Source organism: Dama dama, chromosome 22 (assembly GCF_033118175.1).
Source record: "Dama dama isolate Ldn47 chromosome 22, ASM3311817v1, whole genome shotgun sequence".
Taxonomy (NCBI): domain Eukaryota; kingdom Metazoa; phylum Chordata; class Mammalia; order Artiodactyla; family Cervidae; genus Dama; species Dama dama.
This window is the reverse complement of record NC_083702.1, coordinates 53,449,666-53,475,417: the sequence shown is the minus strand read 5'-3', so window position 1 is coordinate 53,475,417 and position 25,752 is coordinate 53,449,666. Positions and strand designations below refer to the sequence as shown.

The 25,752-nt window shown below is 36.5% G+C and overlaps 1 protein-coding gene across 1 annotated transcript in view; it reads left to right on the top strand.

Moving 5' to 3' along the window:
- MYBPC1 (myosin binding protein C1) overlaps nucleotides 1-25,752 on the top strand; it is a 95,028-nt gene that overhangs the window by 42,941 nt on the left and 26,335 nt on the right. The window contains exons 15-26 of the mRNA XM_061124169.1: nucleotides 5,145-5,311; nucleotides 6,260-6,392; nucleotides 8,148-8,272; nucleotides 9,248-9,353; nucleotides 10,264-10,430; nucleotides 13,728-13,890; nucleotides 14,985-15,091; nucleotides 15,421-15,554; nucleotides 21,216-21,375; nucleotides 23,309-23,413; nucleotides 24,200-24,388; nucleotides 25,240-25,374. Coding sequence (XP_060980152.1) covers nucleotides 5,145-5,311; nucleotides 6,260-6,392; nucleotides 8,148-8,272; nucleotides 9,248-9,353; nucleotides 10,264-10,430; nucleotides 13,728-13,890; nucleotides 14,985-15,091; nucleotides 15,421-15,554; nucleotides 21,216-21,375; nucleotides 23,309-23,413; nucleotides 24,200-24,388; nucleotides 25,240-25,374 — 1,691 coding nt within the window. The remainder of the gene's footprint in view (nucleotides 1-5,144; nucleotides 5,312-6,259; nucleotides 6,393-8,147; nucleotides 8,273-9,247; nucleotides 9,354-10,263; nucleotides 10,431-13,727; nucleotides 13,891-14,984; nucleotides 15,092-15,420; nucleotides 15,555-21,215; nucleotides 21,376-23,308; nucleotides 23,414-24,199; nucleotides 24,389-25,239; nucleotides 25,375-25,752) is intronic.

Sequence of the window (25,752 nt, the reverse complement as noted above, 5' to 3'; positions counted from 1 at the left end):
TTCTGCCCTATATATGCATATTTGTTTTTTGTTTTTAGTCGCTCAGTCATGTCCAACTCTGTGTGACACCATGGACTGTAGCCCACCAGGTTTCTCTGTCCATGGGATTTCCCAGGCAAGAATAGGGAAGTGGGTTGCCATTTCCTTCTCTAGGGGATCTTCCCAACCCAAGGCTCAAACCTGTATCTCCTGCATTGGCAGGTGGATTCTTTACCACCTGGAAGTCCATATATGCACATACATAATCATAAATATACTATATTATATGTTATATATAAAGATATACATGTCTAGATAGTTGCTGTAGCACAGAAGAAACATAAAGAAAATGACTTTTGCTAGGATGGTGTTTATGTACCAAATTTGTGAATAAACAGTAAAACTACAACTCTAAATTTATGATATATAATATTGATATTGGGCTTCATTTAGTTTTTTAGGTTCACTTCTTATTATTCTTACTGCTTTCTATGTCTACTGAAAATCATAGGTATAGATATGCTTCAAAACAAATTACAAATGGTAATAAATAGGCTTGTCTTCATTCTTAGTTTAGTTGGGTGGTTTTATTCAAATCCCTGTGAATGAAACATTCACCCCCAGCTCTAAACATTTAAGCTGAGAACAGAAACATTAACAGGGGCCATTTATTAATAACCAAATGGATATTAGCCAATCAATAGACTTTGGCAGTATCAAAAACATCATTCCTTCTCTGGATACTTCAAATAATCATTGGTCTCAATAATATTTATTAATTCTTTAAAAGTATTTTAAAGCAATAGAATATGAAGTGACCTTAATGAGCCACACTCTTCCTGTTCTACAAGTGAGAGACCAAAGACCAGAGAAGTTGAGTGACTTACCCCAAAGTCATACAGGTAGCTTGAGGGAGGGCAGGCACCTACATCCAAGTTCCCTTTTCTGAGTCAGCACACTTCCTGTGACTCCACATAAGAAACATCACTCTGAATCTGCCTGGGAAGTGGGCACCTTGTACATTTATAACAAGTTAAAACTTTGGGAAGACAAGAGGTTTTGGGTTTTTTTTTTTTTTTTTTTTTCCTGCGGTCATTTACTCAACCAGGAAAATGCTAAATGCTTTCTTTGTGTAGACTATAACACTAGTTGAGGTGAGGAAAATAAATCCAATGCCTTCCAGCACCTGGCACATGGAAAGATATAAATACATATTTGTGGGAAGAAAAAGGTAGTGGTTAAAACATGGATTTGAGTCTCAGCTCTCCCATTTACTAATTACTGGACATGACTTTGGTCAAGTGATATGTCCTTTCTGAGACTTGCTTTCCACAACTGTAAATGCAGAGGATAAAAACTACTTGAGTATTATTGAGAGAATTAAGTTAAATGTAAGAGACCAGACTCATACAGGTGTCAAATAAATATCCACTTCCCCCCAAAATGTGACATTTTCCCTTGAAGAACTTACATTAGTGTCAACTATTTAATCTGTACTTGCCATCTTCCTCTACAAAGATTGAATCATGCACTGATTTTCAATACTCCCTGAAAGGAGTTCAGGGTGGAGAGCAGAAATGAGGCACTGTGTGCTTGGAAGAAAAACTGGAAGGACGGGTCGTCAGAGAGTTATATTCAGACATTTTCAGGAGCTGATTTTATGAGCCCAATTCTCATATCTCCTCATATCTAGAAAGCACTAAAATCCTTCATGATAACGACTGTTCCTCATAACTAGCAAAAGCTTCATGAGACTAGCAGAAATTTTCCAGAAAAATATGTGCTTAATTGTGTGTATTCCCCCTTCACCAAAATCACATATATACTGACCTTCCTCACTGCCTCTCTGGAACAGTTTCTCAGAGCTATCTGAGGTGCTGTCTTTTAGGCTGCAGTCCTCATTTTGTCCCAAATAAAACTTAATTCAGAGCTCTCACACTGTGCAATTTTTTTAAGTTGACATTAGTAAAGTGACAAAATACACATACACACACATAATCAATCAATAAAAATGTAATAGATTATTAAGTGCCAAGTCTGATTAAAAGGAAAAGGAAAGAAAAAAGAACACGCTAGTTCTATCAGTAATTTTCAGAGTAAAAGAAATCTAATTAATGGTCAAAATGACTATAGAAAAAAATTATTAGAAAAAAACTGAGCAGTCAACATGTCTCTAGTTCTCATTTTCTTTACATCCCCTAATTATGATTTTGACTCATAATTAGATTGTTGTCACTGTGAGACTATATTCATTTAATATACTACGTCCTAACCCATCAGTATAACTTTGGAAATCATTGTGTTTTCCTACTAATTTGTGAATTGCATGTGTTTTCACTGTAGTAATAACATGTGGTAATAACATTTCTACTCCTAGAGTGTATGGCAAAATCCTCATGAGAATAAATATCATTAGCACCAACACCTTTATACAACGAAATATCTCCCTGCCCTGAACAAAGTTAGCATATTCCAAATAGACATTAGATAAATCACAGTTAGTCTTTGGGCAGTATCTTTTTATGAGACCTGACCTATATAAATACTTTAAAGTTTTATTCTACATAAAATTTCTATAACCGCTTTGTATTACACTAGGATTGTCAAGTTATAGAAATTTTGATGTAGATGGAAGTACTGTAAATATTATATAGGTCTATGCTAATTCTCAGAAAGGAATCAGTAGTGCCTATAGAAATTTGGATTTTTCTCCCAGCTGAAATTTAATGTAGCCGTACAGATACGGTCATGTGCAGCCACCATCATAAGTAAAGATATGTTCTGAATGAGTTAAGGAAATACTACAGATGGGCACCTTGACCTCATATTCCAATACAAAATGAGGAACCTATCTCCTTGCTATTTGGGTTTCAGTTGAGTGGTGGAGAGGAAAGTAAGGAAGAGGCAAGAGGTACTTGTGTTTGTATACAAAGCATGATAGGATTAAGGTCGTGGTAGAGTGGGATGTATTTTGGTGTTAATGAAGAAAATGGTGAGGATGATCAGTTTTATGAATCTATCAACAAAACTGACTCAAGAAATCACACTGAAAATAGTCTTTATTCCTTAGTGACTTCCTCGTGTAAACATTCACCCTTACACCTGGATATTCTCAGCGTTTGATGTATTTAGCTCTTTTATCTGTCTTTGTCATTGATATCTTTAAATCTTTTTACCAATGTCAAGTGGATATTTGAAATACGTGGGTAATTCTTTTTGGTTGAGATACAAATGGAACAAAATGTAGACTGGGATGATTTTACAATGTGGAGACTCAGGTTAATATGACAAAAATAGAGCAATAATAAAGAGGATTGAAGAAAGTCCCACAGGAAAAAATAAAATGTATACACACACATACACATTTTAATCGCAATTCTCCAAGACTTCCTACAAAATATTTAAATGTTAAATTTGAAATGTAGACTGCTTTCAGGCAATAGATATAGTAGACCTGACGAATTATTACTAATATTTCAACTTCAGGACAATTTTCTTAAGCTTATCAATTTCCCTATGTTAATAGAGGGCGTAGTTACCATTTCAGTGAAATGAAGAGTTGGATCTTGAATCTTTAAGAAGCACATTTTCCTAATGGTGTTTCTAGTCCTTCCCATAAAGGTCGCTGAGGGACCAGTGACCTCTCACTTTCTTCTGTTATCCAGATGTGCCTCAACATCATTTACTGGGCAAAAGACTTACATGACAATGGAAATTAGATATGCAGAAGCCATCCTTGCCTAACGCCACCCTAAACTCTATTCCATTCTCCTACCCTTCCCTATGATTATAACCCAGTATTTCCTCAAGAAATTCTGAAATGGGTATAATTAATATGACAGTGCAAACATATGTAACTCATTATTTGCTATCATGATAGCATGCACCTGTTTTCACACTGATGTTTAAGATGTGTTGACCAGTTTTCCTGGAAAAATCATACCCAAACCAGCATTATTCACAGTAAGTAGTCACTAAAATATTTCCAGTCTAACCTTAGTCAATAAAAACAGTCAACTAAACTTAAACAAAATTGGAACTTCTTAGCTAGTTAAGGAAATCAATTTAAATTATATTCAGCATTTACAACTAAGGCTCTTTCCCTGAAGAGGGCTTATTCCTGAGTTTTGTTTCACTTTTAGGTTTTAAAATACATACAAGTGTATGTACTTTAAATCCTATGTATGTGTATGTATACAGTAGTTATATATGTTCTTTATATGTTCTATACGTTCTTTTGCCAGTGGTCAAAAGTTAGAGTCATGATTTTGATAATCACAGTAAGTTACTGTTAGCTTGTTCATGGAACACTTTATGACTTGCTTTATAGTTTCACACTTATATTTTCATGATTCAAAGCAGTTTATACCCAAACTACTTCTAAAAAAGTTCTGGACAGTACTTTTAGATGAAATATGAGAGAATTTTGAACCTCATTCTTTTCATTCTGACAATTTAGAAAAAAAAAAAAAAAAGAAGTTTTCTCTTTAAAATAATATGTATACACAAAAATCATATGAAAAACAACCAAACCGAACAAACAGAAGCAAAGACCAAGTGTGCTTAGTCACAGTTTCAAATATTTTTTGTGTTAAAAAAACAGCAAAAAATGGTTAATGTACACATTTACTAACATGGTAGCGAAAATGCTATTTGCAAAATCTGAAGATTTGAAACACTGTTATTGGTACCATCTCCATGCAGAGTTAGGGTATGCACACCAAGCAAGGCAGAAGGAGCATTGTTCTTTCATGGACCAACACCTAAAATCTTCTGGTTCTTAAACTTTATTTCAATATCTAAATCCTAGATGAAAACTGATCTTTTAAGTTTCTCCAAATCTCATCTCCTATTTGGATTTTCAGGTTGAAAATAAGTAAAAATAGCTAAAGGATATTTCCTGAAATCTTTCTATCTCCTTAATACTGTGTTTTTAACTAGGAAAACGAGAGCGTTAATGCAAGTGCACGGATCTGATCTTTGACTATCTAGAAGTTGCACTGAGACTTCATGCAAAGTAGACTTTCTCCTTGGCTGTTTAAGTACTCAGGCTTTAAACAGAGCTTTTAGCGCCGAACCAAAAAAATCGGTACATACTCCGACTTTCCTGGTCTTTAAAGGCCGGTGGGCAGCTATTAAACTAGGCAATGGTTCTCCCCGGATAGGGAGGTGAAGCCGCAGGAGGAACAACCCGAGGTAGACGTGTGGGAGCTGCTGAAGAATGCGAAACCCAGCGAGTACGAGAAGATCGCCTTCCAGTACGGCATCACGGACCTGCGTGGTATGCTCAAGCGGCTCAAGCGCATGCGCAGAGTGGAAAAGAAGAGTGCAGGTGAGGACGTCTGAGCGCTCCTAGCGGAGACGATAAGCCTCCCTATTTCCTACTGGGTTTATAGGTCGGACTAGCTGCAGTGGAATTTGTAGGGGTTCCGCTTCTCTTGGTTAACTTGGCCTCGGGTGAAATAGTTCACCGCCCCGCACGTCTCAGCAAAGTAGGCAGTGGACAGCTGCTGAAGGTTCAAGGTAACAAAAGTACATTACAGTGACACACGTGTAATGGAATATTAAATATTCCTGTGTTCCTGGGGATTTCTCAGCAGCCCCTTTATCCATCCGCTGCATCTCTCCGTCACTCTCAGGTTCCTGGTTCTTATCTAGGTAGAGTAGATTCTGTTTGTTTTACTGTTACATTCTTCCACCCATTTGATGCGTCATGGGGAATTCATGTCTCACACCTGCTGAGGTAACCCAAGTGTTTAAGCATGTCAATATTTGCGCAGGTTTCCACAGTACCAAAATTGTGATAAGCTTACTGTTTCAATCAGTCGAAGGCATTCCATTTAAGCTCATGAGTGGTTGGAAGTAGCTCATAAATTCTATGATTTAAAAAAAACTATCTGTAAGATAGATATACACAGATAATGCCAATGAAACTAAAAATAATCATTTTAGGAGAATAAGCATGTCCTTCAGGTTCAAATTTCATTTGGATATTTTATATTATACATTGCCCAAAGAATGAAGACAATCATTTTTAAAGCCTCTTCAATAATTCTTTACTTGTGTTTCTTCCAAAAGCATATGGACTCGCTTAAAAATTTTAAACCATCTTATTATTTATAAATCAATGCAGAATTCTAAAATATGAGGGATTATTTGAAAGTTTCCTATTTTTTCTTTTTGTCTCAATTTATTCAGTTTTAGGTTTTCAGATTGACTATTTAAATTCATATCATATGCATATACATATTAACATAGTTTTGTATCTTCTCTCTACTAGCTTTTGCAAGAATTCTTGATCCTGCATATCAGGTTGATAAAGGAGGCAGGGTAAGATTTGTCGTGGAACTGGCAGATCCAAAGTTGGAGGTGAAATGGTATAAAAATGGTCAAGAAATTCGACCCAGTACAAAGTAAGTCAAATTTGCAGATAATCAGTAGTAACTATATAAATCAAAGAGTAATTTGACTTGATTTTCTATGCCTGAAAGCACTTTTTAGTTATATTCGTATGATGCAAAATCATATGAGGGGACGGCAAAAACTTTTTATGTATTTTGGAAGCATTGAAGTTATGTTGCTATATAAATTAAACCTTGCCTTATGTTTTAATTCTATATAAACTATTTCAAGTACTTGTAATTATGATTTTGTGTCATTGTAGGTTATATGTGATTACTTCAGAGCATTGCCAAACTTTGCCCAATTTAAAAAAATTTGAGAAAAATTGAAATATGTATTCAATATACCAGTTTGTTATAGGAATCACACTTTATAAGGAGATAACTTTTGTTCTTCCAGAATAGCATCTAAAGCCTATGTTTTATTGTTTTTTGACCCTTTTCCCAAATGAAGGAAACAAACTAATCCCTGATTTCTGATGGTATTGCTAGGCTATTAGGAAACTACTTTACAGAGATCCTTCTCAGTCTGAGAGATTTTCAACTCCAGTATATTTTTTTAAGTTAACAGGAACCATGTGTATATTTTTAAAGGGCTTTAATCCTGAAAATCTGTCACTTCTGTGGAACAATTAGGTAGTTTCCAATTTCTTAATGTGGTCCTGCTCTCAGAGTGACTTTGTGATAATAATGTTTACATCTGGTAAAAGTCTCTTGAAGGCAGCCTGAATTTACCAAAAACATAATTTTACTTGGTTATTTTTATCTTGAAAAATGTTGCTTATTGTTTTGTTCTTGAAGTCTTCGAGAATTTGCCAAGTAAGAACTCTTTCATCTGTTATAATGCTCTAATATACCCATCCATAATCTAGATCACAGATAATCAAATTTTGCAGTCTTCTGGATTTCAGGTTTTTGTTTCCACTTAAGTTCTTTTTCAGTAGATGATAACTATGATATATATGATAATACTAGTTCTTAAGCTCATTTAAGATAATATCACATTGTATAGAATTACCATCTATATTAATGATTAAATTCATATTATTGCTTAAATTGTGTAATCATTTATTCACCCAATAAAATGTCACTGGGCTAGCAAGGAGTGAATTCAATAAATCAATGAAAAATAGAAACTTTCTCTCCCTCTGTAGAGTAGATGAATTGATCACTTTAAAAAATGTAAGGAGTTAAAAATCTTAACCTACTGTATTTTCCAACAAAAGGTTAAAAATTGTTCATTGGTAAATATGTGAGTACTGATTTTATGTTTGGAATAAAAAATACGTGTGCTAAGTTGCTTTAGTCGTGTCTGACTTTTTGCAGCCCTATAGAATATGGCCTGCCAGGTTCCTCTGTCCATGGGATTCTCCAGGCAAGAATACTGGAGTGGGTTGCCATTCTCCTCTCCAGGGGATTTTCCCAACCCAAGGATCTATCCTGCATCTCTTATGTCTTCTGCATCGGCAGCCGTGTTATTTGCTACTAGTGCCACCTGAGAATTCAAAAAATCATATATAAAAGAAAATAATGACAAATATTATATGCAAATATGCATATGTATTACATTATGTGTTATAAAGATAGAAATTGACTTCATGTTTAATGTTTATTAAGCTATGTAAGATATGGCTAATAAATTGCAGATCAAAATGACTATTTCTGACTTTCAAATATTATGGAATTATAAGCCAAATTTGCTGGCAATAAAGAAAAGAATAAAATTGGATTCACAGATTCTGTTTATCTTCCTCCTATTTAAAACAGATACATCTTTGAACATAAAGGATGTGAAAGAATCATGTTTATCAATAACTGTGCCCTAACAGATGATTCGGAGTATTATGTGACAGCTGGTGATGAGAAATGTTCCACTGAGCTCTTTGTGAGAGGTAAAGTGAAATCTCTTACATAACCATTAAGAGTCAATGGCTTTCCTTCTCTCAGGGGTAATAATCAAAAATGAAAATGGTGAAGTGAGCTCTTGGGCTCCAGAGCAGAGATAGTAGTACCACTCGAGATGGTTTAGCTTGGGGTTGTTAGATTGGCTCTGGATTGAAGCATCTTTGTACCGGTGTTTATAGGGTATCCTAATTAATCTTCAGGTTTGTTGAAGACTAGAAAAGCTGACAGGAGAAAAAAACTGTTGAGTAAAAATGTCTTGTGGTTTGGCTCATGTAAGTAGTATTTTGCAATTTAATTGCTCTAGGGATAGCTTTTGAAACCCAACAAAGCCTACTGGATAACCGTTTCACACATTCAGCTCATCACAAATTGATTTCCTTTGAAACAGCTTCGTTAGTAAAAGTCATCGATGGTTGGCACTGAGGTTGCTGAAGACCATCATTTACTAGTGAAAAGAGCTGGAGGGTGTCAATGAAGCCATGAAGCATTTATTTTCTTTATGAGGACCTGTGACTAAGACAGCTTTGTAATCTTGCACATCAACTACACTTCAATTTAAAAAAAATTTAAGACAATTCTGTAATCTCTATCATCTGTCTAAAACCATAAGTAGAGAATTTTAGTGTTATAGATTTTCCTTCCTCAGAAATGTCTATCTTCTGCTATCTTATTTGCCCAAAGAAGATTATTTGATACAGTGTGTCTGCTCTCTAAAACAATCATTTATTTGATTTGAAGAGTTCTTGGGAAACTATGTGAAACTTACCCAAGGCTGCCAACTGTTTATTTTACCGTGAAAAGTCATTAAAAAATCCACCTTCTAACTACCACCATCTAACCATCACTCTGTGATCAACCACACTTTCTTACTGTTGGTTTTTCATCTGTGAACAAACCAGGGTCATGAGCAGATTTTGGGGCATTTAATGATTCTGATTTTCTTTTTTTTTTTTCCACAATAGAGCCTCCAGTTATGGTGACCAAACAGCTGGAAGATACAAAAGCTTATTGTGGGGAAAGAGTGGAATTAGAATGTGAAGTGTCTGAAGATGATGCCAATGTAAAATGGTAAATAGATATCCTGAAGTCTGTCCATTTTTAATAAAAAAAAAAGGGCCTTCATATTTAGGAGAGTAGGAAATTGCTTTTACACATATGAAAAGGATCTCAACCTCATTTGTGTTAGTAGAAAATGTAACTAAAACTATCCTAAGATACTGGCTTTTTTCACCTGTGAGACTGAAAAAAAAAAGATTCAGATAGCTATATTGATAAGGATATAGGGAAGTAGGCACTTTCTAGTAAATGAATATTTCAAGGTTCCCCATGTCTATTTGACTCCAAAGCCCATGGGTGCTCTTTCTGATGCATGCTCTCACTATGCCATGACGGCAAGTTTTATGGAAAATATGCTTTTTTTATGTTACTCCTAGTCACTTTATTGTCACAGTATCTCAGAAAAATATTTTAGACTTAGAATCACCAAATTACTTGAACATTTCTTAAAAATAAAAAACATATTTTGGGGGTCAGATGGGATGTGTTTTCTCAAGTTCACTGGGAGTAACCTCAAAATTAAAGACTAGAAGATCTGGAATCTTAAAATCTTGATTGAGAGACAGTATATTCTGCAGCAGGGATCGCTAGTAATTTGGTTTAGAACAGATTGTTCATTGTAACCTAGAATCATAGCTATCTTTAAAATGTATTAAAATGCTATTCTTAGTAGTGTGCATCAAGAGCCCAAACATAGGTAATATCTACTCTTAGCAGCTTTATCTAATTGATCTTGAGTGAAAGAAATGGGATTTTGTTTTTTTAATGTAATTTTCAGGTAATACTTCTTACAGTAGTCATCTATTGATAGAGGCTGATCCATACATTCTTTCATTCAACAAGCAGTTCTTGAGTGTCTGGTGACTACCTCTTGAAGCATTTTTTATAAAACTTTTTAAAAAAAATCATCTATTTAACTCAGGTTTAAGAATGGTGAGGAAATCGTCCCTGGTCCAAAATCAAGATACCACATTAGAGTTGAAGGCAAAAAACACATTTTGGTCATAGACGGAGCAACAAAGGCTGATACTGCAGAATATTCTGTAATGACAACAGGAGGACAGTCATCTGCTAAACTTAGTGTGGACTGTAAGTAAGACTTCCTTGTATGTCTCCCAAGTTGTTTTACTAGTGTGTTGTGTTTGTTAATTCAGTTTTAGAAAAGTTTCAATCTGTTTGACTTCGACCTGTGACAGTTTTAGATGTGTAAAATTAGATTCCATTCTAGCTGAGTGTCTATATCATGTCAATCAGAGTCTCTAAGAACCTAGTACTCAGTTTAATAGAGTACCAGTATTGAGAAGGAACTCTCCACCATGACCCATCCGTCTTGGGTGGCCCTACATGGCTTGGCTGGAGAGTTCTGACAAAACGTGGCCCCCTGGAGAAGGGAATGGCAAACCACTTCAGTATTCTTGCCTTGAGAACCCCATGAACAGTATGAAAAGGCAAAAAAATAGGACACTGAAAGATGAACTCCCCAGGTCGGTAGGTGCTCAATATGCTACTGGAGATCCAGAAAGAATGAAGGGATGGAGCCAAAGCAAAAACAATAGCCAGTGTGGATGTTGGAAGCTGTGGTGATGGAAGTAAAGTTTGATGCTGCAAAGAGCAATGTTTCATAGGAACCTGGAATGTTAGGTCCACAAATCAAGGCAAATTAGAAATACTCAAACAGGAGATGGCAAGAGTGAACATCAACATTTTAGGAATCAATGAACTAAAATGGACTGGAATGGGTGAATTTAACTCAGATGACCATTGTGTCTACTACTGTGGGCAAGAAACCCTTAGAAGAAATGGAGTAGCCCTCATAGTCAACAAAAGAGCCTGAAATGCAGTACTTGGATGCAATCTCAAAAAAGAATGATCTCTGTTCATTTCCAAAGCAAACCATTCAATATTACAGTAATCTAAGTCTATGCCCCGACCAGTAATGCTGAAGAAGCTGAAGCCGAACGGTTCTATGAAGACCTACAAGACCTTCTAGAGTTAACACCCCAAAAAGACATCCTTTTCATCATATGGGACTGGAATGCAAAAGTAGGAAGTCAAGAAACACCTGGAGTAACAGCCTAACTTGGCCTTGGAGTTCAGAATGAAGCAGGGCAAAGGCTAACAGAGTTTTGCCAAGAGAACACACAGGTCATAGCAAACACCCTCTTCCAACAACACAAGAGAAGACAGACTCTACACATGGACATCACCAGATGGTCAATACTGAAATCAGATTTATTATATTCTTTGAAGCCAAAGATGGAGAAGCTCTATACAGTCAGCAAAAACAAGACCAGGAGCTGACTGTGGCTCAGATCATGAACTCCTTATTGCCAAATTCAGACTTAAATTGAAGAAAGTAGGGAAAACTACCAGAACCATTCAGGTATGACCTAAATCAAATCCCTAACTATTATACATTGGAAGTGAGAAATAGATTCAAGGGATTAGGTCTGATACACAATGCCTGAAGAACTATGGACAGAGGTTTGTGACATTGTACAGGAGGCAGTGATCAAGACCATCCCCAAGAAAAAGAAATGCATAAAAGCAAAATGGCTATCTGAGGAAGCCTTACAAAGCTGTGAAAAGAAGAAAAGCAAAAAGCAAAGGAGAAAAGGAAAGATATACCCATTTGAATGCAGAGTTCCAAAGCATATCAAGGAGAGATAAGAAAGCCTTCCTCAGTGATCAGCGCAAAGAAATAGAGGAAAAAGGAGATGAGTCCTGGGTGTTCATTGGAAGGACTGATGTTGAAGCTGAAACTCCAATACTTTGGCCACTTGATGCGAAGAACCGACTCATTGGAAAAGACCCTGATGCTGGGAAAGATTGAAGGCAGGAGGAGAAGGGGATGCCAGAGGATGAGATGGTTGGATGGCATCACCAACTCAATGGACATGAGTTTGAGTAAACTCTGAGAGATGGTGCTGGACAGGGAGGCCTGGCGTGCTGTAGTCCATGGGGTCGCAAAGAGTCAGACACGACTGAGCGACTGAACTGAACTGAGAAGGAAGTATAAAAATCACCTGCCAGAGAAGTTACCCAAATGGTTAAGAAATGTTTTAATTCCAAAACCATATAAATAGATGATAAATACTTAGATATGATATCAAATCCTGATATCCTATTTGCTTAATCCCTAGGTGAATTTGCTATCTATTCAATAAACATTCAACATTCTATAATTGTTGAATTATAGGGGTGAGAAGTTACTCAAACTAGTGGGCCTCAATTGAGAAGATTGTAAGAGCTAATCCACTGATAGGCTTTAGAGGTGTGAGAGAATTCATGGCCTTCCTCAAATACCCCGTGATGATAGTAAGTTCTTAATGGCAGAGCCTGTCCTTTCCAGTTAGCCATGAAAACTAGAATAGCAAACTTCACAAGAAGATCAGTTATAGGTGGAGAGCGAAGTCCTGTTCCTTATTTCTTAGTCCAGTTGCAATTCATATGACCATTGAATTATTTGGAAGTAATCACAGCACACTCCTTATGTTTTGTGGGATAATGGCAATTGTAGTGTAATATCAAAAAAGGTTTTTCAACTATAGGCAGATCCTTATCTGATATTTATATTCATTTCAGCAATTATAGTTAGTCCTGCTATAACATTAACACACGCATTTTAAAAAATTACTGTGCTGTACAAAGTCATGCAGTGAAAATCATAGGGGCAAGGGGGAATGTGGGTTACAGACACAACACTCAATAATTTTTTCAGGGACCCAGTTTTTAAAAAGTAAAATGAGGGACTTCCCTGATGGTCCAGTGGTTAAGACTTCCTACATCCAATGCAAGGGGCACAAGTTCAATCCCTGGTCTGGGAGCCAAAAACCTACATGCTGCATGGTGCAGCCAAAATAAAATAAAATGGTAAGAACCTAATAAAAAAAATCAGTGGCACAGTTTTACACATGTCTAGTAAATATTTCCATAAATATGGCACTTTACCTTGAAAAAGATCTGAAATTTGCTCTTGAAAGTGGGGTTAAAAATATTGCAGCTTGTGAGCTATTGGAGGCAGTGGAAGGAGGTTATCTGAAATTGGGAGAGTTGTAGTCTCAGGCGTGCATGGTTGTGGCTCATTTCACAGGGTGAACTAAAGTAACTGGTCAATATTTCAGGTATATGTGTGCGTTCTGCACAATCCTGCCTGGCTCAGTTCAACTGGGTGCAGTTTTCTGGATTCTTCTAGTCTTTCTCATGAATAAAATCATGGATAATCAAACATGAAATGTATGTTATGCTCTCATTGTCTTGGAATATTTCAGTTGCATTGGAGCAAATGCTCATTTTCAAAACAAGCATTATAGTGAAACTGTGAAACGACACCATCTTGGCCTGTCTGAAATTTGGATTTGGCACTTATAACTATTATTTCTGCAGTAAAACCTCTGAAGATATTGACACCTCTGACTGATCAGACTGTAAACCTTGGAAAAGAAATCTGCTTGAAGTGTGAAGTATCTGAGAACATAACAGGAAAATGGACTAAAAATGGCCTACCTGTTCAGGAGACTGACCGTCTAAAGATTGTTCACAAAGGAAGGTAAACAAGTTAGGGCGATCCCTGGAGGGCTGTCCCCATACTGACTTCTTCTACTTCCTAAGTTAGATGATTGGTAAGGATGTTTGAAGAGTAGTCATAGGGAGAGTATCTATTTCTGGTCTCTTGCTTCCAAATAGCAAGAATCGGTGATTTCTCTGCGGTACATCATGTCTTACTCATGACCTGGTACCTGCACCTCACAGTGAGGTGCTGTATTATTTTGGAATCCATTGATTGAGTCCTTCCATATAAACATGAATTTAGAAGAATGATACTGAATTCGAGTTGAGGAACTGGTCAAATTGGATTCACTGTCCCTAACTAATAAATGTCACATGATCTTTCCACATTTTTTTTTTTTCGCTAGTGGGGAGGTTGCTTAATATTCCAGAATCTAGCAAAGATGAAGGGCAAGTCCAAGAGTCCTTAAACTTGAATCCATGGATTCTTAGGAGGCCTATGAACTTCAGGAGCCCCCAAAAATCCTCTGAAATTGTAAGCAGATTCTCTGTGTACAAAAATACTTGTTTTTCTCCAGATTGAGGTGCCATTGTGTCCATCAGATATTCACTGGTTCGTGATGCCAATGAAGTTAAGAACTACTGTTCTTATGCCAATATTTTTTAATAACTATCAATGGAATAAAACCTTTAAAATTGTGAATTACTATATTTTATGTCTGAAACATAGAATACTGTATATCACCTATGCCTCAGTTTTGTTTTTTTTAAGAACTATTGCTCTTAGGTTTGCATAAAAAAACCAAAGTCAAGGTTATTGGTAATTTCTTGAATCTTAGAGTGGCATCAGTGAGATGTTATCTTCTATTCTTTTTTTAAGCTATGAAATTTTTTAAAGGCAGAAGAGATTCTTGCATAGTAAACAGGCTGTATTTGTAGAGATGGTTTCATATAGCCCAAAATAAATACTGAATGTGGATCAAAAAATAGGCTAGTCAAGTATTCACATTATTATCACTCTCTCTGCAGGCTGCACTAAGCAAGTTAAGATAAAACCATGTGTCTCCTCAGTTTGGGTCTTATACAGTCTAAATCTCTGCACAGTCTTAGAAATATGTTTTTTCATTTCCTTAGAATCCACAAATTAGTGATAGCCAATGCTCTCGTTGAGGACGAAGGTGATTATGTATTCACACCAGATGCCTATTCTGTTACTTTGCCTGCCAAAGTTCACGTTATTGGTGAGTAGATAAAAGAAATCATTTCAGAGTTGTATTCTTGTTTTTCTGGGTTTGCTGACCTTGGAATTATATTCAAAATGTGACATTTAAAGAAAAATACATGAATCGGTATTAATCACTAGGCACAGTGTTAATAGTTGATTCTTAAGAGATCTTAACAATGAAATGGTTTTGCAAGGTACTGGTACTGACTGCTTTGACTCCTCTTATATCCTTTTTGACCAAATAAAATATTGGTTATTACCAGTGTTTAACACTAGACAAGACCTAACCCATATAATCATGTGGAAATAAATGTCTGATGACAAAGGCCATGTTTCGTATTCTAGATCCACCTAAGATCAACCTGGATGGTCTTGGTGCTGACAATACAGTGACAGTAATTGCAGGAAATAAGCTTCGTCTAGAGATTCCCATCAGTGGGGAACCACCTCCTAAAGCCATCTGGAGCCGAGCAGACAAGGTTTGTTCTACACACACACACACCCTACTCCCTTCCTTCCATAAGTCAGATGAAAGAAGGCAGCAAATAAATGTATGGCAAAGTTATAATTACTTTAGCAAATAAGTTCATTGATTTTTAGGCAAATATAATAATTGTTCATTTGCTTTTCATATTTCTGACTACCTACTATGTGAACATAAGCAGATGAGTGTTATTATGTGCTGTGAATGAGATTCTATCTTTCCTTCTAATGGGTATCAGAGAATGGAGTGGAAGAGATATAGATAATGAATTATTAAATAAATAAAGTCCCTTTGGATAGTAATGAGTGCTATGAAGATTAAAAAAAAAAAACCAAGGTAATATGATTAGTAAGTGACTGCATGGATCATCTACAGCCTCTATGAATGACAACAGGGAACCATTATGTGAATATAAGAGCAAAGAAATGTCCAGGTGATGTCAATGCAAGAGCAAAGAACAAGAGAAAATGCCCTTGACCTTCTGGAGGAATAAAAAGAAAGCCAGTATGGCCAGGACAGAGTGAGTAAGGAGAATAATCAATAAGATTTGAGTGGTCAAGTGGAGCCAGCTCAAGTGTGATTCTGTAGCTTCCTATATTAAATGTTTTAGGGGCAGTAAAACTATTCCACATAATACTATAATTATGGATACCTGTCATTGTGACATTGACATCATGACATTATGATCCATATGACATTATGACCCACATAACCCATATGACATTGTAGGTTTTTCAAAACCCATAAAATGTACAACTGGAAGATATAATTGTATAATTGAAAACAATAGATTTTCAATTATAACCTTGTATCAGTGTAGGTTCATTCATTGTAACAAATGTACCTACTCTGGTGGGGGTGTCAATAGTGGGAAAGTTTGTGTATGTGTGGAAACAGGGATTATATGAGAACTCTTTGTATGTTTCCATTCAATTTTGCAGGGAACTCAAAGCTGCTCTACAAAAGCAGGGAACTCAAAGCTGCTCTTCCTTCTTTTAAGGAAGTTGGAGACTATTTCCTCCTTTTCTGTTTTTTGGAGAGAAAAAAAAAAGCTTTGTTAAGCTATGGGACAACTTCAAGAAGTTAAATCTATGTGTAATTGGAGTCCTGAAAGAGTAGGACATAAAAATATATAAAGAATTAATGGCCCCAAATTTTTCAAATTGATAAAAACTATAAAATCTCAGATCCAAGAAGTTCAATAAAATCCAAGCACAAGGAACATTAAGAAATTTACACCATCATAATCAAATTGCTCAAAACCTGTGGTTAAGAAAACAATCTTAAAAGGAGACAGAGAAAAAGGTCACATTAAATCTATAGGAACAAAGACTAGGATGACAGCTAATCTCTCTGGAAGCAAAGCAAGTGAGAAGACAGTGGATCAACATTTAAAGGGGGGAAGAAACAGTCACCTAGAATTCTATACTCAGTAGAAATAATTTTCAGAAACAAAGGCAAAGTAAAGTTATTTTCAGATATACAAAAGCTGAAAGAAGTAATCTCCAGCAGACTTGCAGTATAAGAAATGCTTAAAGACGTCCTTAAGTCAAAATGAAGTGACAATGGGCTTCCCTGGTGGCCCAGTGGTAAAGAGTCTGCCCACCATTGCAGGAGACATGGTTCGATCCCTGATCTGGGAAGATCCCACATGCCACAGCGCTACTAAGCCCATCCGCCACAACTACTGAAGCCCAGGCCCTAGAACCCATGTTCCGCGACAGGAGAAGCCACTGCAATGATAAGTCCACACACTGCAACTAAAGGGTAGCCTCCATCACCACAAACAGAGAAAAACTCCAGCAGCAAGGAAGACGAAGCGGAGCTAAAAATAAATGAATATTACATTAAAAAAGGAAGTGATACCAAGATGAAAGCATTTTCTCAAAGGAACTAAGAGCGCCAGAAATGGTACCTACATGGATAAACATTTAAGAATTTTTCTTATTATTTAAATCTTAAAAGATAATTGGTTGGCTTAAATAAAAATAATAATTATGCACTGTGGAGCTTTACACATTAGTGTAAGTAAAGTTTATGACAATGAAAACATAAGACCAGGAGGGGAGAAACAGAAGTAAGGATTAGAAGGAGTGAAATGGATGTATGCTGTTGTAAGTTTCTTTTGCTAAACATGTAATAATACCACATAAAGGTAGACTATACTATAAACCCTAAAGGAAACACTAAAATAATAAAACAAACAGTTATAGCTAATAGGCCAACACAGAACATAAAATGGAATCATGGAAACATATTTAATGAATCTGAAAGAAGGCAAAAAAAAAAAAAGAGGCAGAAAGAACAAATGGGAGAAATGAAAAACAGCTACCAAGATGATAGAATCGCAAGGAAAAATGGTTAAGTTGGAGATTTTAATACTTTTTTCTCCGTAGTTGATAGAACCAGACAGGCAATCAGTGAAGATACACAAGGTTTAAGAAATGCTGTCCATCATCTTGATGTAGTTGATATTTATATAACACTCCATTAAACAAAGCAGAATGGGCATTATTCTAAAATGCACAGGAAAATTTACCAAAATAGACCATAAATAAGTCTCAATAAATGTAAAAGGTCTCAGGTCATGTAAGGTATATCCTTTGACCACAATGGAATTAATTAGAAAACAATAACAGAAAGATTTGTAAAATTTCTAAATATTTAGAAGCTAAGTAGCTTCCGTTTTTTTTTTTTAAAGAAAAAAACATAACTCATGGATCAAAGAAGAAATTACAAGGAAAATCAGACAATGTTTATGTGGTCAGTTGCTTCTAACTGTTTACCAGGCTCCTCTGTCCATGGAGTTTTCCAGGCAAGAATACTGGAGCCGGTTGCCATTTCTTATTCCAGAAAATATTTATGAACATACTATATATCAGAATTTGTGAAATATGACTAAATCAGTACTGAACATCCCTATATCTATTAAAGAAATGGAATTTGTAGTTTAAAATGTTTCACAAAGAAAATTCCACACGTAGATGGCTTTATTGGATAGTTCCACCAAATGTTTAATAAAGAAGTAATATAAATTTAATATAGACTTCTAGAAAAAAATTGAAGAAAAGAAGATAGGAATATTTCTCAACACATTCTTGAAGGCTAATATTATCCTTACAGAAAAACCAGAAAAAGACATTACAGAAAGAGAAAACTACAAGTCAGTATCACTCCTGAACATAGAGCAAAAAAGTTCTAAACAGAATCTAGCAAATCAAATCCAAAAGCACATAAAAGGAACAATGTGTTATAGCCACAGGTGGCTTATCCCAGGAATGCAAAGGTGGGTTTAGCATTTAAAAACAAATATAATTCACCATATTAACAAACCAGAGAAAGAATGTGATCTCATCTCAATAGACACAGAAAAACATTTGAGAAAATTGAACACTCATTTCTAGTAAAAAAGAAAACCAGAACATGAAAAGAACTTCCTCAACATGATGAAAGACATCCTTGAAAATCCTACAACAGTCCTATCATCCTACGTAATGGTGAAAGATTGAATGCTTTTCCTCTAAGATCAGAAAGAAGAGGAAGATGTTCACTCTTACCACTTCTATTCAACATTGCACTGAAGGTTATAGCAGGGCAATCAAACAAGAAAAAGAAGTAAAAGACATACATTTTGGAAAGGAACAAGTAGAACTGTCTTTATTTACAGTTGGCATAATCATTGATGTATTGGTTTGGCCAAAAATTTCATTCAGGATTTTCCATTAAAATCCAATATAAGCCGCACACACACACAAAAAAACCCTGCTAGTACAAATAGTCAAGGTAGCCCTATTTATAATATTCAAAAGCTGATAAAAATGCAGATTCCATTAATGAGTGAATGGATAAACAAAATTCATACAAGGGAATAATACTCAGCAATGAAAAGGAATAGATTTGTGATACAGTGCAATAACTTGGATGAGTCTCAAAATAATTATGCTCAGTGAAAGAAACTGTACCATTTTAAGAAACCATTAAAAAAAAAAAACCTGACAATACCAAATAATGGCAAGGATATGGAACAATGAAAGTCTCATACATTGCTGGTCGGAATGCAAAATGGTCCATCCAGTTTGGAAAAGAGTTTGGTATTTTTTTTAATATAAAGTTAAACATATACTTCCATACAACTACAAAGCTGTCCCTAGGTATTTTCTCCAAAGAAATGAAACACATGTCCACGTAAAAACCTGTTCAGGAATGTTTATAGCAAATTTATTTATAATTGTCAAAACCTGGAAACAACTCAAAAGTTCAATTGTGTAAGGATACAGTTTGTACATACATAAAACAACTGCACATGGAATATGCAATGGAAAACTGCACAGTAATTAAAAGAAATGTGCTCATAATATATGCAGCAAGATGAATCAATCTAAAAAGTTTCACTTGAAGTATTTGACTCCATTTATTTGACATTCTGGAAAAGAGGAAACTAAAGTGGCAAATAACAGACCAGTGATTGCAGAGACCAGGGTTTAGTGGGTTGAATGCCAAGGAGTGTGGGGACACTATGGGAAGTGATGGAAATAATCTGTATCTTGAATATGGTACTGGTTACAGAATCACAGAAATTTGTCAAAATTCATGCACTATATATCTAAAAGCTATGAATTTTACTCTATGTAAATTATAGCACAATGAACAAAATAAAATACGGAAATATGAAGTGGATAGGATAACACTGCCCTAAGTAAATCATTTTTCTTTTCACATTAAAAAAAAAGAGCAGAACATCTTTTAAAATCTTAAAGTAAGGATTTGGCTAAAATGAGGATATTTTGTTTTTATCATAAAATAAGAATCATGAAAGCCACTTCAAATATTCTTACTGTTGTCACAATCTTATGTTATTGAAGATTTGTAAGTCCTAATCCAGACCCTAAAGAGTAGAGGTGACAATAGTTAGTGGCAAATTACCCAGGTTCTAAACTGCCTGGACCTTCTCTGTTTTTCCTCTTTGTGTATTGGCTGCCCATTGTTGCATGGAAGATATGACCTGGGAATCAAAAAAATGTAATGTTGCTTTAAATTTCTGGTGTGAGAAAGAAGGAAGGGGAGAAATGAAGGAAAATAAGAAGGGGAAAGGGGGAAGAAGAAGAAAAGAAAGAAAATATAATAGAAGTCTCAGCTTCCCTCTGTCTTTACTTTAGGAATTAGATGTTCATTCTTTCATGTCCCACTGGAAGGGAAAAATCAAATTGGGAAATTGCCACTGTGTCCTTCTTCAACCCATTTCAGTATTTAAAAAATTTCAAAACATTTAAAGAAGTGAACAAATCATTATTTAGTTTCTGATATGAGCTTAAATATTTCTAGTTTAATGTACAAAGAAACTCTTCTCCTAGAATGACTGTTTTGTGCTTATATTTTTGGTCCTCCAACTTCCTCTTTTTAAGGAGTTAACTGATAGTGAACTTGGGAGTCAAACCCCAGTTCATAATTTTCTTGGCATAATTATGGCAGCCTTGGGCCATAATTTTCTGATGTGTGAAATGGGATGACAATACATTTGTCCTTAGACCTGGTTGAGGATAAAACTAGGAACTTGCATTTCAGGCATTAGCACCATTTCCAGTTTAAGTACCCAGGCACTGGAGGTGTCCTTATTGTTTGCACAGGTCATACCACATTGCGTTTCCTTTCTCCCTAGGCTATTATGGAGGGCAGCGGCCGGATAAGAGCTGAAAATTACCCTGACAGCACCACTCTTGTTATTGACATAGCAGAAAAAGATGATTCTGGTGTTTACCACATAAATCTGAAAAATGAAGCCGGGGAAGCACATGCAAGCATCAAGATTAAAGTTGTGGGTAAGTCCTCAAGTCAACAAACTTCTAGAATCAAGCTGATGTGCTTAGATCCCAGGTAGACTCTCTGAGCTTTTGGTTGTCTCAACTTTTCTGGGTAGCCGACAGAGAAACTCGCACTATAGCTATACTTTGTAAACCACTGCCTTTCTTTCTCTGTCTTTGCCACTTCTTTATATGTCTTTCTTTTTCTTTTCTTTCTCTTTTTTTCCTTTTCCTTCCCCCTTTCCCCCTTTCTCATCTCTTTTCTTGCCTAGAGGACTAGTTGCAAGAAGGAATAGCTAAAGTTAGACTTTGGGGTTGCTGACCAAGTTCTCTCGGTCACACTCCCTTCAGTGTCTTCCACAGTCGCGGACACACAATTGTTGAATACTTTCCAGCATCACATTCATTGTAGAGTGCCGAGGCAGTGCAAGCGCAGGTTGGCAAAGAATTTCCAGAAACAGCTTTTCAGAAGGGAGTGAGTTTGTTAAGAACAAAGAGCAGAGATTATGGGGGCACTGCAAGTGCAGCGGGCTAACCTCCTGCCGGACCAGGGAGACTCAATGCTTTTTTGGGTTAGTAGCCAATTTTTATAGCCTCAAGACAAAGCAAGTTCCTGCTGGACGGTTGGCATTAGGTGATTGGTTAGGGGGCCATAGGGTGACTACCAGGGTGGGCACTTTAGCTTCATTTGGGATCAGGAAGTCTGCTGACAGTTAACGATCAGGGTGGCGTTTGGCAATGGTTACAAAGGGGCTCAGTTCCAGCGGTGACCTTGGTTCTGGGCTCCACTTCTGTGGCCTTGGTGCAAGGCCTAGCACCTGTGGCCTTGGGGGAGGACTCCACATAGAGGAATAACACCTGCCTTGGTTCTCAGATGACTTTCTAAAAACTTTTTTCCAGACCCCAAAACCAAGTGAAATGAGTCTAGCAGATTCCTGATAGACCAAGATCTCATGATTTCTTCATTCCATTTTAGTTTTCCCTCAAGAAACATATTTCAAATTGACCCAAAGCTAAGGTCACTTTATTACATATTGAACTATAGAAGACATAGTAACTTGACATTTTTAAAAAATTTATTTATTTGGCTGTGTTGGGTCTTTGCTGTGGCATGCCAGATCTTCGTTGCATCTTGCACGACCTTTCATTGTGGTTGGATGGACTCTAGTTATGATCTTTCATTGTGGTTGGATGGACTCTAGTTACTGTCCTTCGTTGTGGTTAGATGGACTCTAGTTACGATCTTTCGTTGTGGTTGGATGGACTCTAGTTACGGTCTTTCGTTAGGGTTGGATGGACTCTAGCTACAGTCTTTCGTTGGGGTTGGATGGACTCTAGTTGTGACATGTGGACTCAGTAGTTGCGGCACACAGGCTTGGTTTCTCCTAGGACTGCAGGATCTTGGTTCCCTGAGCAGGTGTTGAACCTGTATCTCCTGCATTGCTAAGTGGATTCTTAAGCCCTAGACCACCTGGGAAGTCCCTAACTTGCCATTTTTGACTTGGACTTCTGCCAGTCAACATCTTGAATCTTCCAACTGATGTAAAATGTACAATACTTAGTCCTTGATTTAGTTCTGCTGGAAGTTCACTTTGTAGTTAAGAAACAAAATCCCAACCAATATTTAGGCAGTAATTTAATTTCTTAGTCGCCATTTTCAAGACAAACAACAAGAGTCTTGGATTTCCTGCGATCCTGTAATGTGACACTAGCTTAAAGGATTTGGAGACATCATTTGTATTTGTATTGGGCTCACCTTCCCTGGTTCCATAGGGAATAGGACCTTATGCCTAAACTAGTTAGGCAGTGCATTTCAGTAAACATGGAAAAATAATCAGAAATAGCATTGCTTCTGTGATTATTACCCTAAAACATATTTTCCAATGAATATTTTTCTTTGTGCTTTTGGTCAATTTTATTTTATTTTATTCTATTTGTTTGTATGTTACAGATATCCCTGATCCTCCAGTGGCACCAAATGTGACAGATGTGGGAGACGACTGGTGCATCATGACCTGGGAGCCTCCTGTCTATGATGGAGGGTCCCCAATCTTAGGTAACTGCATGTTGGTTCATCTGTGGAATAGCCAATGGAGTTGATGTGCTCTTTATGCACATTAGCACAAAACACATTTTAAAATACTGAATTTATTTATTTTTAATTAAAAAAATAAATAAATTGAAAGATAAAAAAATAAAATACTGAATTTAGAAGAAAATCTTTAAATATCCATGCAAATTAAAATATATTTGGAGATGTCCTTTAAGTACTTGAGATTTAAATAGCTCTGATGAATATCATCTGACTTCCTGTCCTCTTTTTTGACATTTCTATTCAATAACTAATTTTGAAATAACCATAAGTCTAACTTTGTTCTGGTCAGTAAATGCCCAGTTCCAGAGAATTATGTCTATGAAGCAGTTTCATTAGGGTTAAATATTTAGAAGAATTTACTTCCCCCATGGAACAAGAACATTTTTCTACTTGCTAATAATGAAACTTACAAAACGGGTTATTTCCCCCTTCTTACTTACATTGCTGGGACTCAAAGTCACTGTACAAATTTCTGCGGCCTACGTATCTGTGTTCTACTTTTTCCTCTTCTCTTCCTAGCACCCCTGTAACTTTTTTCTAGTGTTTTTATTTTTGTCTATATCCCATGATGTCAATATTTGTATTCCTTATAATCTCTCTCAAACAAATGATGGAATAAGATGAGTTGAAAATACGTGTATGAGTTTTTCACTTAGAGTACTGAGAATTTTTGAGAATTCTAATATTTGACAAAGTTTACTTTTGGAGGCCAAGGAAAAACCTGTTTCCATTTTGTGTCCCCTTCAGGATATTTCATTGAGAGGAAAAAGAAACAAAGCTCTAGATGGATGAGGCTGAATTTCGATCTCTGCAAAGAAACAACCTTTGAGCCCAAGAAGATGATTGAAGGTGTGGCCTACGAGGTCCGCATCTTTGCCGTCAATGCTGTTGGCATCTCTAAGCCCAGTATGCCCTCCAAGCCTTTTGTTCCATTGGGTGAGTCAAGAGAGATGTGTCTTTGTCATGAAAATCATTGCCCCAGGTTGTGACTGCTGTCTTCTGACTTCTAACTGAACCAGACCTAGAAGCTTCTTGGAGTGGTGCCAGAGCAAGAAACTAGAAATTGTTGGGGACAATTGTCTAAGAAATTACAAACAGTGTGATAGAGTTGAATGCCTTCATAATGTAGGCCTGGAATTTGTTACTGGAATTCCAAAGACAGCTGTGGGTGTCTCTGTTGCCCCTCCTCACTGGAAACATAGCCTGTTGACACATGACTACCCTCGTTTGACCTTTTGAAAGTATAAGCCAGCACCTTAGTATAGACACTATAACTAAAACAAATTGAGATCTATTCAACCTAGCACACTTGAAAGCTAGTCTCTTTGCTTTACAGTCACACTTTAAATGTTATCTATGAACCAAAAAAGTCAATTCAGTAAAGGCAAAGAAAGAGATAAGATGTCTCTGCCATTTTATGGAAGACAAGTGTAATTTTCAGTAGAAAGAAGAGCTTGCACTTGAAAATTAAAAAGTTATGGGAAATCTACACTAGATCATTAGATCTCAAACTTTGACTTCTTTCAAATGCCTTGGGCCTCCCAGAATCCCACACCAACCTCCCAAGGGGAGGGCAAGTGTGGCAGCATTTCTGAAATATTTTTCATGCCCGGCAGATCTTTGCCGTATATACAGTGTAAACTCAAGAAGTCTTCACTGAGTTTTATGAAGATGTGGGGGCTTCTGTGTGCGTTTTTATTTGTAATCTAGTCCATTTTACCACAGTTCCTGTGCCATGATTCTGTAGTTAATAGTTTCGGCTTTTTCTGCCTTTCTTATCTCTAAAGCTGTAACCAGCCCTCCTACCCTCCTGACCGTTGACTCGGTGACGGACACCACGGTCACCATGAAGTGGCGGCCCCCAGACCAGATTGGCGCAGCAGGTTTAGATGGCTATGTGCTAGAGTATTGCTTTGAAGGAAGTAAGTACAGCTCATAATTCAAATGAATACCGTCGTCAATAGGTGAGGTATGCCCCCCTTTCTTTTGTTTCTGTCTTGGGAATTCTTCTCCTGCCTACTGAAAATGACAAGCCAAAGGTCATCCTTCGGTGATGGATAAGAATTCAGCCCTTCCTTGGTATTAATCATTTGAGATCTCCAAAATATCCAGATGGGCTCCCAGATCTGACCACACGATAGATCTAGGACATAGGAGGAGGGATTCTAACCAAACTTCAGGGATCCCTTCTTCTTGAATTGGTGGAATTAAAATGTGCCAAAGCAAAATAAAAGTCTAGTTAGGATAAAGCAAATTGGAAATGCTAAACTCTATACTGAGCAGAGGTCAGTTATCAGCAG